General features: G+C 45.3%; 1 protein-coding gene across 1 annotated transcript; it reads left to right on the forward strand.

Annotated features, from left to right (window-relative positions):
* Positions 1-3,969: 3,969 nt before the first annotated feature.
* TEX36 (testis expressed 36) lies at positions 3,970-11,451 on the forward strand. Its single transcript, XM_065894795.1, has 3 exons — positions 3,970-4,020; positions 9,870-10,001; positions 11,260-11,451. Exons 1-3 carry the CDS (start codon positions 3,970-3,972, stop codon positions 11,449-11,451), a joined length of 375 nt encoding a protein of 124 aa, XP_065750867.1.
* Positions 11,452-12,071: the final 620 nt, after the last annotated feature.

Below are 12,071 nucleotides of genomic sequence, written 5' to 3' on the forward strand. Positions count from 1 at the left end.
AGAATTTGGAGAAAGAAGAAACTCGGCACGCCTGCTGCATCCTGAGGGTGAGTCTTATTTCTAAGGTGATTTTTCTAAAAAAGCAAAAGTTCTCAACTGGCGTGTTGTTACCTGTTCCTCACGTCTCTGTCTGTTACCGACATTGGCCAGCTGGTCAGGGTCACAAAGGGCAAGGTGCCGGTCCACAGCTCTTGGATGGCCTGGAGGCCCTGAGTGGCCCGCCTTCTGCTTTTTCCTCAATCGTCTCCACCCTGCGTGGTCCTCTGACCTCCTTTTGGTTCCTGGGTGAGTCAAGCTCCACCCAATATCAGGGCCTCTGACGGGCTCTCCCTCCACCTGGCCGTGCTCCCCTCAGTTCATTGAAGTCATTCTTCATTTCTTCATCACCTTCCTGGTCCCCCTTCAGATTCGTGCAGGTCCCACTGTCACATGGTCTTGAGCACCCAGTACCTCTCATAACTATAACCAATTATCTGTGTGGTAATGTCTGTCTCCCCACAAGAGAGCCAGCGTCGTGAGGACAGCGACAGTACTTACTGTGACCTTAACTGTGTCCAGTACAATTTGCTAGATGGCAGCAATGTTTTGAGTGACCAATTCTCCAAGTTACCAATGAACCAAAAGCTTCTCTAGACGCGATTTGAAAAGTTTAGAGCGATTCACGTCTCAGCAAGGTTATCAAAAATTGTCATTACCTGGGCAATGTCTCACATCCTTACCGACTCACGCGTGTCAGCAGAGTCAAGCGTTTTTATAAATGTTACTGTTTCTACCTTTCAACTGCACAAACTTCCAGGTTGGTCAAGTTCTCCTTCTTGTCTTTCAATTCGTCTTACTTGTCTTGATCCAGGAATTGTTTTCTTGAGTGGAAGGGAGAGAGATGCAGTTGATTTTCCAGATAGTTTGCAACATAGGGTAAAACAAGCAAACAAAAAATGTGCTTCACGTGACAGGTGCCTGAGTACTTTTCAAGATGATGTGCAAATGGGTTGTGCATCCATTGTAATTTCCATGAGTTCTGTACGAATCATGAACCATAAGAAAAACGTACAATTGAGTCACCTCAATTCTGTTGCTATTTGCAGAAAGTATCCAGATAGTTTACCTCGCAGGGTGAAAAGAAAATGTGTTTTATCATTCAGATGCCTGAGAATTTCTCAGATGCTCAACATTTTACATGCAGATGGCTCGGCTTTTCCCATATGCAAGTTAAGTCGTCTGGGATTTGTGGACGTGAAGGTGGAGGTAAAACTTTTGGTGGCATGATGAACTGCAGCGTGCCCGTGTGTGCAGGTGTGAGAGTTGTGTGGGCAGCACACCTGGGCACGTGGCCGATGCGTGTGTGAAAACACACCCGTGGTTCCACCACTTTCCCACCAAAGACAGCAACTTGCTAATTAAAACGAGGAATGGCACTGTGCCCTGAAAACACGTGGAAGAGATAGGCACAGCTGCTTTTCATAAGGTCCCTGACACTTTGGATGTAAAAGATCTGAAAGTCAAAGTACACAACAGCTGTCATTTCAAAAAATACATTGGGTGGAACAATTAGATACAAATGTTGTAGATAACGCACTGAAAATAATTTTTGGTTAATCAATAATTGGGGGTCCTAGTCATCTGATGTATTGGCAAATCCATGATTTACTACTTATGAAAAGTTGATTTTGGTGATTGTCTTACCACTGTTTGAACACAGTGCTGGCACACAGTGGGTCTTCCCGTCAGTATTTGTTGAATGAACGTGCCCATGTCTCAGCACTGCCTTCACAGCTACCTTTAACAGGCGGTGTTGCGTCACTGCATTCTGAGCAGGGCCCAGCTCGTGCAAAGACCCGAAGCAGGATGGAGCTCCACCCTCCGGTGTTCCCGGCCCCAGTGATCTTAGTGCCCTGAGTGCTACAGGACTTGTTTTCAGAGTGGGTCTCCAAGTTCAGCTCAGTAATTCAAACCTCCGAAAAGAATAACATCAACAATGAACAACCCCACCCCGATCTGCAGCTAGGAAACCCTAGCTGGAAAAAACTGGAATTTCATTTTTCCTGGCCAGGTTTTCTTTATTTGCTTTTGATTTTCTTGGACAAATCTTTTAGAATTTTAAACAATCGTTCAACAGGGGAAAATTGGAATACACCTTAACCAGTGATTGTATACCTTGTTTAATAGAACATAAGACTAAATACAGAGGAGATGAATATATTTAGAAACGGGATTTTAGATCTAAAGGATTTTCTGCTCCATCGGTGGAGACAAAGGGAATGTCTGTGAAATACTAGGGTTTGGAAGTGGCACCGTTGCTAGGTCTTTAGTGTCAGTCCTCAGCTCCCTCCCTCCTTATTGCTTTACTCCCAGTCTCTTGATGTGGGAGAAGCAGCATTCGGCACTCATCCTTCCCCTCCATTTGTGCAGAGCTCCCTGGCATGACATCCACTGGGGAGGGAGGGCCATCCCACCGGAGGAGCACATGATGGCAGTCATTTGACCCCTGGCCTGCCAGAGCTCACAGTGAGGAGGGATCATGGCTAAGAGGCCCAGTTTCATGCAGATTAAAGAAAGGGAGTTAAAAGCAATCCTAGAAAATTCACTGCCCAGTAATTTAATGTGGTCAGGGAAGTGCAGTGAAACGAATCCTGTTTGATGCTGGCATTGAAATCGGCCTCAGTACATCTGGGTTCTAGTTTGGACTTTGCTACAAATGAGCTGTGTGACTATGGGTGCGTCCCTGCACCTCTCTGAGACTCCCTTTCCTCATCTGTAAGCGGAGATGGTTACTAACACCTGCTCAGTTTCAGTCTGTGTTCCACCTCAGGCATCTCAGCCAGGAACACAGCTCTCTGGGCCGTCGGTGCTGGCCAGAGGAGAGGTCCCATATCACTAACACGGCAACTCTTGTTAGGACACCCTCGTCGATGATTAGGGGAAGAGGGTCTTGAGGACACAATTTCTTAGCAAAAAACAGAGAGTTGGACAAATTCTCCCATTGATGTTTACTCTTATTTTCACATGGAGTAGCCAAGAGAATTGTCAAGACACAGAATTTAAAAAAGGAAGGAAGGGGCTTCCCTGGTGGCGCAGTGGTTGAGAGTCCGCCTGCCGATGCAGGGGACACGGGTTCGTGCCCCGGTCTGGGAAGATCCCACATGCCGCGCGGAGCGGCTGGGCCCGTGAGCCATGGCCGCTGAGCCTGCGCATCCGGAGCCTGTGCTCCGCAACGGGAGAGGCCACAACAGTGAGAGGCCCGCGTACCGCAAAAAAAAAAAGGAAAGAAGGAAAGAAATGAAGGAAGGGAGGGAGGGAGGGGAAAGAAAAGCAGAAATCACGTAACTGAGTAGAAGTGAGGTAGGACTTGAGTGTCCGGGCCCCAAGAGGAAGGTCAGCTCTCTTTACTAACTACTCATGACTGCTGCTTCCTCATGGCCTCATGGCCTCAGCAGTGAGCAGTAGGGGAGTCACAGTGGGTGAGATGGGACGTGCAGGCAGCCGGGAAAGGAGCACGTGGGGAGGCCTGAGTCCTGGCTGGGTGTAGACAAGGCAGAGTCAACTCACTTCTCTGAAAACTAAGAGGTTGGAATAGATGGTTACCGTGAGGATATTCAACTCAGAAGTCATCAGAGGATTTGGAGGGTACAGAGTTCGCCATTATCTCAAGACTGTCTGGTCCACACCTGTGCGACCTGTGTGTATGGCTTTCTCACCTGGGACCTGGAGGCTTACACACTGGGGAGCGGCAGCTGCAAGTGACCCGAGGCAGGAGCCCTTGGGAGGCTTGGAACACCCGCTCTCCTCCCCCATTGTGATGGGTGGGCTCTGATGCTATGACAACAGGGACCACTCCCGGACTTCCCCTCCTGGTAGAGGCTGAGAATTAAAGGTCAGGAGCAAGGAGGAGTGGCTTCCCAGGTATAGAACTCATGAGGCGATGGAGGGATAAGAGAGCCAACCTCAGCCCCCTTCAGCTTCCTGCAGAAAATGCCCAAAGGGAGACGCTTCAACCCACCTTTAGACAAGGATGGAAGATGGGTAAGAAGGATGATGCCCTCTCTCATCTTTCTCAGGCCACGTGGGTGTGGTCAGGACACTTCTGCTACTTACCATAGTATGACGTCTGACAAATCACTTCACCCAGCCTCAGTTCCTTCATCTGTGAAATGGGAATCTCATAGTATCCTTGGGAGGATCAAATGAAATTAATCTGAGTGTAAAGCGCTCAGCAGGCTGGCAACTTGTGACTGTTCACTAAGCAGTAACTGGTGTGCGCTCTGCGTTTTCTCTTTTCTATAATATCTATCTTCTGACACACTATATAATTTATTATATAAACTCCATGAGGCTGGTTATCTTTGTCTTTTCTTTTCCCCACTGGTTGTATCACAGAAAATAGCGGTACTAGCCTCTTCCAGGGCAGTAATACATAGAAAATTTTTTTTTAATTTGTTTGTTTAAAAGGAAAAAGAAAAATGGAAAACATCTTGGAAAATTTGGGCCTGAAGGCTTTAAAAACCCTAAGCAACTTAGTCTTTCTAAATCTCAGTCTTTGTCTGTTAAATGGGAGCATAATAGACTAAGGTTAGAGGCCATGGTGGGGATTAATGAGATAATTCATACAAAGGTGCTTAGTATAATGCAATGGAAACATAGTAACCACTCAATACTTGCTATTATATAGATAATATATAACATATGTAGATATGTAATATATATATGTATATATGTCCACCATGCAGAACCCACGGGTACTGAAGGGCAACTAAGGGACCTGAGCATCCTTGGATTTTGATACCCACAAGGTGGGATGGGGGGAACCAATCCCCCACAGATCCCAAGGGATATATATTTATACTGATATTCTTTCTTGTATACCCTGCTCCATTTCACAGATTTAAAGTAATGAATGGAAAATATTCACAATAAAGTAGTAAAGTATATAAAAATAAGAATTCAGAACCAGTTTAAATATAATTTAAGAGGCTGAGACTGGGAAAATATGTCACATAGACATGCAGGCCATATGGCCTAAACAGTAGCTATTTGGATATAACATTTGACTCTGAGTTTCATGGCAGCCAAAGTAAAATGGGAAATAACGTGAACTACATACACTAATTGGTTAGGAAGAGACAACGTAAGCTTCTCAGACTAAATAGCTTGGCCTCTTTTTATCACCTACAGTATCAGTTAGGGCTGTGTTTGACTGAATATTATAAAAAGCTGACTACGGTGCCTTATCCAGACAGGGGTCTGTGTTTCTCTAGTAACAATCAGTGCAGAGGGAGGCAGTTCAGGGCTGGTACAGATGCCCTAGGGCGTTGTCAAAGGCCCAGGTTCTTTTCAGCCTCCTGTCCTGTTATCCTTAGTGCAGTGTGTCAACTCAGGCAGGTAAATCAACGGATTTACCGGAAAGAGGAAAGTCAACGGATAAATAGATGGAAGGCAGCTGTCAGCTAAGTTTGCCCCATTTTCTAGGGGAAACAATCTCTTTCCCACGAGCCCCACCCACAGACTTCTGCTTTCGTTTCAACTGGTCACATGGCCAATTTAGCTGCAAGGGAGTTTGGGGGGGTATTTTTTAACCAACCACGTTGCCACCCCAAACAAAGTCAGGGTTCTGTTATAAGGCAGAAATAGAGAAAGAACGTTGCATCTCCTATTGGTGTCCCAGGAATGTACCTGGGCCCAGTTTAAGTGGGGAGCCTTTGGTGTGGGTCCTTTCTGCTGCCGGCTCCTAAGAGCATAAAAAGGATAGTGCTGACGTGAAGTTTCCCAAAGTAAATTGTTGGGAAAATTAAAGAAATTGTTGGCTTTGCATCAGCAGCAGCCCATTTGGGAGACGAATTGCCACACTGGAGGTGACAGTCATTTCGCAGTTGACCTTGCTGGTGGTAATCTGGCTGTTACTAGGTAGAAAAGGCTCTCTGCACACACTTTCACTTTCCTATTTAATATTTCAGTCATTGAGTGATTGAATGCAGCAAAAATTTCACTGCCAACTAGTTAAAAAGCTGTATTTCACGGTTACAATATCTAACAGAAGGGTTTATTTCACAGCTATCATGTTATAGCCATTAAGTATATATTTTAAAAGAGTGAAATTAAAATGCTAGAGCCATTTTTTTTTTTACAGTGATTTAGTCCACGGACTTGCAGAATACAAATGAACTCAAGTCAGTTGTCATTTAGCTGGTGACAGGGATCCTTCGTGATGTAGAAAAACTCCCCACCTTGGCCTGATTTTCCATAACTTGGAAAATCAGATTGGAGGAGGGGAAAAGGGAAAGGTTCTGAGTCTGGAGGCCCTCCGTATTATTTATATTTACTTAAAAATTGTTTAAAAGCATTAAAAAATATATAATGAATTAGAAAAATATATATGAATTAGAAATGTGTAGGTTGCTTTTGAAAATTTTCTGGGGTATATTGTTAAGTGAGAAAAGCAAGGTATAAAATAGTGTGTATCATATGGTCCAATTTTTATAAAGCAGTGTAAGTCCATTTTGTAGGTACGGGTGTTTGTAAAGGATCATACGAGAGCTATCGTCATTACTATTGTTCTCACTGTTATCTGGGGTGTTGGTGGGGGTGACAAGAAGGGGAAGGAAACAGAAACCAAAAGTTACCATTAAATTATAAAAAAGCATTTATTGTAAATCAAAACCACAATGAGGGATCACCTCCCACCAGTCAGAATGGGCATCATCAGAAAATCTACAAACAACAAATGCTGGAGAGGGTGTGGAGAAAAGGGAACCCTCCTGCACTGTTGGTGGGAATGTAAATTAGTGCAGCCACTATGGAGGTTCCTTAAAAATCTAAAAATAGAACTACCATATGACCCAGCAATCCCACTACTGGGCATATACCCTGAGAAAACCATGATTCAAAAAGGCATATGCACCCCAATGTTCATTGCTGCACCATTTACAATAGCCAGGACATGGAAGCAACCTAAACGTCCATCGAAAGATGAATGGATAAAGAAGATGTGGCACATACATACAATGGAATATTACTCAGCCGTAAAAAGAAACGAAATTGGGTCATTTGTAGAGACGTGGATGGACCTAGAGACTGTCATACAGAGTGAAGTAAGTCAGAAAGAGAGAAACAAATATATATTAACGCATATATGTGGAATCTAGAAAAATGGTACAGATGGACCGGTTGGCAGGGCAGAAGTTGAGACACAGATGTAGAGAACAAACGTATGGACACCAAGGAAGGAAACCAGGGTGGGTGGGGGTGGGGGGATGAATTGGGATTGACATATACACACTAATACGTATAAAATAGGTAACTAATAAGAACCTGCTGTATAAAAAATAGATAAAATTCAAATAAAAAAGTAAAACAGAGATCAGAAAAATAAATAAAAAGGTCACATTTATAATTTTATAAATTTATAATTTTTGAAGCCACATTGATAATACAATCCTATATGTGCAAATTATGCATATATATGGGTGTACAGTTGCACAAGGATGCATGACGAAGTTGGTCACCAAAGAGTTAAGGGGAGGACTTCCCTGGTGGCGCAGTGGTTAAGAATCCGCCTGCCAATGCAGGGGACACGGGTTTGAGCCCTGGTCCAGGAAGAGCCCACATGCCGTGGAGCAACTAAGCCCATGCACCACAACTACTGAGCCTGCACTCTAGAGCCCATGTGCCACAGCTACTGAGCCCGTGTGCTACAACTGCTGAAGCCTGCGTGCCTGGAGCCCGTGCTCTGCAGCAAGGGAAGCCACCATAATGAGAAGCCCGCGCACTGCAAGGAAGATCCAACACAGCTAAAAAAAAGAAAAAAAAGAGTTAAGGGAAAAGAGTGATGGGATTTCCGGGGAATTCTACTTCCTTCCTTATGTTTTTCTTTATTGTTTGAACTTTTAAAAACCATAAGCATGTATTATAACTCTAATCAGAAACAAATACAATTATTTTCGTTGGGAAAACGAGGCAATTAATAGATGCACTTCATTAAGAAACATATAAACGATGGCAAAAAAGTCTTCTTCCTTCCCTGGTGCCCTCCTCCAAGGTAACCCTGTCGCTTGGCCATGGAAGAGCCCGTCCACATGATGGTGTGTTGATTTGTGTGGTTGTCTCCTTGCCCTTGATCCCTGTTCCTACTCTGCTCACCCCACAGGGAGCTATTCACACGTGTATAATGGGAGTTCTTTTACTGAGATGGGTTCTTGTAAATTATGTATTGTTGTTTTGTGAGCATGGATTATTTATTTACATAAATGGTGTTGGGTTATAGATCTCATTTTGTTTCTTCTTTCCACTCAGCACTGAGTTTACAAGATCTCTCTGAGGCTATGTGTCATCTGGACAATTGGTTCTCCTTTGCTCTGCCAACAATGCCCCACCAAGTATACCACATAGATGACATAATCTCTCTACCTTTTGACATAAATAGTAGTATACTAAACACACTCCTGTGCAGAAATTAAACAAAAGCCATACTTAGATGTGCAGTTATATCATGACTTGAGAAGGAGTGGGAGAGAGTGGCAGTGTTAGCTAATATCATTATAATCCCAAAGAGAAGGAAGGACTGGCTTTGGGTGTGACAATGGGTTTGGTGACAAGGGAGGGGACAGCTGTGAGCAAAAATAGAACCTGCCAACAGCTATTGAACACTCGCTGGGTGCTGGGTGCGTGCATTTTCTCCCTTAATCACATCTACCTTATCAAATAAGTATTGTTATTTCCATTTTACAGATAAAGAAACTGGGGCCTGGAAAAATTAAGTCTCTTGCGGAAGGCTGACCTCACGGGAGAGAGAGCTGGGATTGGTCTCAGGGCGTTTGAATCTACTGTTTGTGACCCACCACGTTATGCTTCCTCCCTTTTCAGGAATTTTCACTAAGAGTCAGGGTCTTGCCTTCTGTTTGTATTGTAGTTTCCATTCATATTCCTCTCCTTGAGATCCCTGCTTCAAAGTCCACTTTGTTGGGGTGGCTTTTAAGAGGCACTGTTTATATAAAATTGGGGTGAGCTACAGTGGCTGTCAAGTACCACTCGCATCCCTCTTCAGGGGGAATTCGGGAATGGACTACTTGCGCAGCTGCTGAAAGTGTGGCCTGGGAGGTCCACCCCTAGATATTCCTTGGCTGAAAAGAGCTGCTGCCCCAAGGTCACCTCCTGGGTCCCCACCATCCTCTTCTACCCAGTGACTGATTGACAAAGGCTCACAAGGGCCCAGTCCCCTCACTCCATCAGGCTGACTCTGAGAAGGCATCCATGTCTAGAGCTCCCTGTGGGGTTGGTCCAGGCCTTTGTTGGGACTCTGCCTCCCTAGGCCCAGTCCTGCTTCCTTTCCTTCTGTTCATAGAGAGATGCTAAAGCCCACCCCCAGCCATCCAAATAATCTTCCCACCCTCTACCATTCTCCATTCTCCATGGAGACTCAACATGACCCTTCTCTCCTCCCCTTCCCCGTGTCCTGAGGTCCACTTCATACCTGCAGGAGGTAAGCTCACCCCTGTGAACATGGGCTGAATCCTTGGCCCCAAGTGCAGAGAGCTCCCTTACCACAAGGAAGATCTCAAATAATGCATTCTGTCTCCTCAGAGCACATCAACTCCCTCTCATGGGGCCACACCCTCCTCACCAGGCCTCGGAAACATTTCCAGGCCCCGAGCGGCAGGGTGGCCCCTGTAACTTGAAACAACCGGCAGTGGTGGCCTCGGGCCATGACAATATTTTTTGTCTTGGAAAGAATACTTGAAAATTACAAAAATTATGCCATTTCCATCGCATGCCAGAAGCACCCAAATTGCATTTTAATCCCTTTACAGAGGAAGCCCTGATACTTGGCTTAGAGATTCAGATGTGTCTGGTTTTAATCAAGGCGTGTGCTGTTTTTCCAGTTCCCTCACATTGGACTAATGCAAAAGACACCAGAATCCATCACACGTACCATGTTAAAAGAGTCCAGTAGTCCACGTTTATCTCGGCAAGTGGAGGAGAAGCTACCGGCGATCTACAAAGTGCGGGAGAAGGTGAGTCCTGAGAGCTGGCCGTGTGCCCCCCTGGCTCTTCAAGGGGGTGGCACCACTGGCACCAGACAGCTCTTTCTCAGAAGGAACTGCTCACTTGCCCTCCCTGGACCCCTAAATTCTGGTAGCATCCTACCTCATACACTGGTCAGTACGATACCTCAGATAGCCTTTAAAAGGAAATACCTCTGGTCCAGACAATAAACTTAGGCTCCTCTATGGACAGAGTTCTTTTCTTTTCTTTGTGAAGATTTTTTTTGGATGTAGACCATTTTTAAAGTCTTTATTGAATTTGTTACAATATTGCTTCTGTTTTATGTTTTCGGGGTTTTTTGGCCGTGAGCCATGTGGGATCTTAGCTCTCTGACCAGGGACTGAACTTGTACCCCCTGCATTGGAAGGCGAAGTCTTAACCACTGGACCGCCAGGGACGTCCCTATGGACAGAGTTCTCAACATGCACGTTCTTCCTTGCTGGCCAGTTCATGAGCAACTTTAGGGGCATGAAGTGGCTGGAGGGAGAAACAGGGTTAACTTCACATTTAGCCGCCCTGGACCAGAGAGCTCTGGTCTACTAGAATCCATATTGGGCAGAAGAAGAAGATGGCCTCAAAATTCTTTTCCAGCTTTCAATTCCATGCCTACAGACTTTCCCTTCCTTGTATCTCAATAAAATGTTTTAAAGAGGATTTTTTATGATTTTCAGCAATCTGGCAATAAGGTTGAGTTTCAAAGCCTTGATCTGATGCACACACCCAAGACCTCACCCTGTGCCGTGTGCGCCATCGCTGTCGATGAATTTACTTCTTCTTTTTTTAAATAAATGTATTTATTTTGTTTATTTTTGGCTGCTTTGTATCTTCGTTGCTGCGCGAGGGCTTTCTCTAGCTGTGGCAAGCGGGGCTGCTCTTCGATGTGGTGCACGGGTTTCTCATTGCAGTGGCTTCTCTTGCTGCGGAGCACGGGCTCTAGGCACACGGGCTTCAATAGCTGTGGTGCGTGGGCTCAGTAGTTGTGGGGCATGGGCTTAGTTGCTCTGAGGCGTGTGGGATCTTCCCGGACCAGGGCTTGAACCCGTGTCCCCTGCATTGGCAGGTGGATTCTTAAGCACTGCGCCATCAGGGAAGCCCTGATGGGTTTAATTCTTACTTAGAGGTCACTTTGCCTCCTCCATCTTCCTTCCATGCCCCTGTAGGTGTGTTCTGGAAGCATACTGGGGTTCTGATGTATGCCTTTTTATCTCTTCCCTTGCTCTTTTCCAGCAAGCAGTGAATAACAACTTCCCCTTCTCTGTACACGACAATCGTCACAGCTGTCAGAACTCTGGATTCTACCTCGACTCTGTGAGTATTTCTCTCCAAGTTGCTAATAAAATGAGAAGCGACATTAGGGCTTTTGATTTTCTGAGACGTGTTGAAGATAGAGGACTGACCTCAAAATTGGAACAAGATTAAAGCCTCATAACAGGTTACCGGGGGGGGGGGGGGGGGGAAAGCATAAAATTCTCAGAGTCCCACGTAGCTTTCAAAATCTGCACCAGCCTTCCTTCCGCCTAGGTTTCTGTGAATTTCATGCTCATCAAGGTGCTTTCCCATCAACTGTCTCATTTGTGAGATTTCTTGTGAAGATCTGTCATGGGAAGGACGGATTGCCTGTGTGTGTCTCTGGATGGCAGAGCCAGGATCCATGAGGAGTCAAAGGAATGGATGGGGAGCTTACATGATATAAAGAAGGACTTCCTAGTAACTGCAGTTGTCTTTTCTCTGGAGGTGGTGTTTCCCCATCACTGAAGAAAATAAAGTCTGATAGCACTGGTTAGTGGTGGTTAACAAAGCACTGGGCAACGAAAAGAGATTGCGAGCGCATATGTAATTTAAAATTTTCTAATGGCCACACTAGTAAGAGTTGATGAGGAAGCCTGTGATCAGAGACCCAAAGGTGCTGGGATATTGGGAATCCTCTGGGATAGGAAAGAATCTTTGGATCTCTCGGTGTAAGAACCATCCCACTGAGTGCTGGAGATGCAGCCTGGGGTGGATATGCTGAGGAGCCACCTGGGTGCAGAGAACCTACT

Source organism: Phocoena phocoena, chromosome 16 (genome assembly GCF_963924675.1).
Source record: "Phocoena phocoena chromosome 16, mPhoPho1.1, whole genome shotgun sequence".
NCBI classification, from domain to species: Eukaryota; Metazoa; Chordata; class Mammalia; order Artiodactyla; family Phocoenidae; genus Phocoena; species Phocoena phocoena.

Coding starts and splice junctions, on each gene's coding strand:
- TEX36 (XM_065894795.1), top strand. CDS start 3,970: ATGCCCAAAGGGAGACGCTTCAACCCACCTTTAGACAAGGATGGAAGA. Junction 4,021..9,869: donor TAGACAAGGATGGAAGATGG/GTAAGAAGGATG, acceptor CTGTTTTTCCAG/TTCCCTCACATTGGACTAAT. Junction 10,002..11,259: donor TCTACAAAGTGCGGGAGAAG/GTGAGTCCTGAG, acceptor GCTCTTTTCCAG/CAAGCAGTGAATAACAACTT.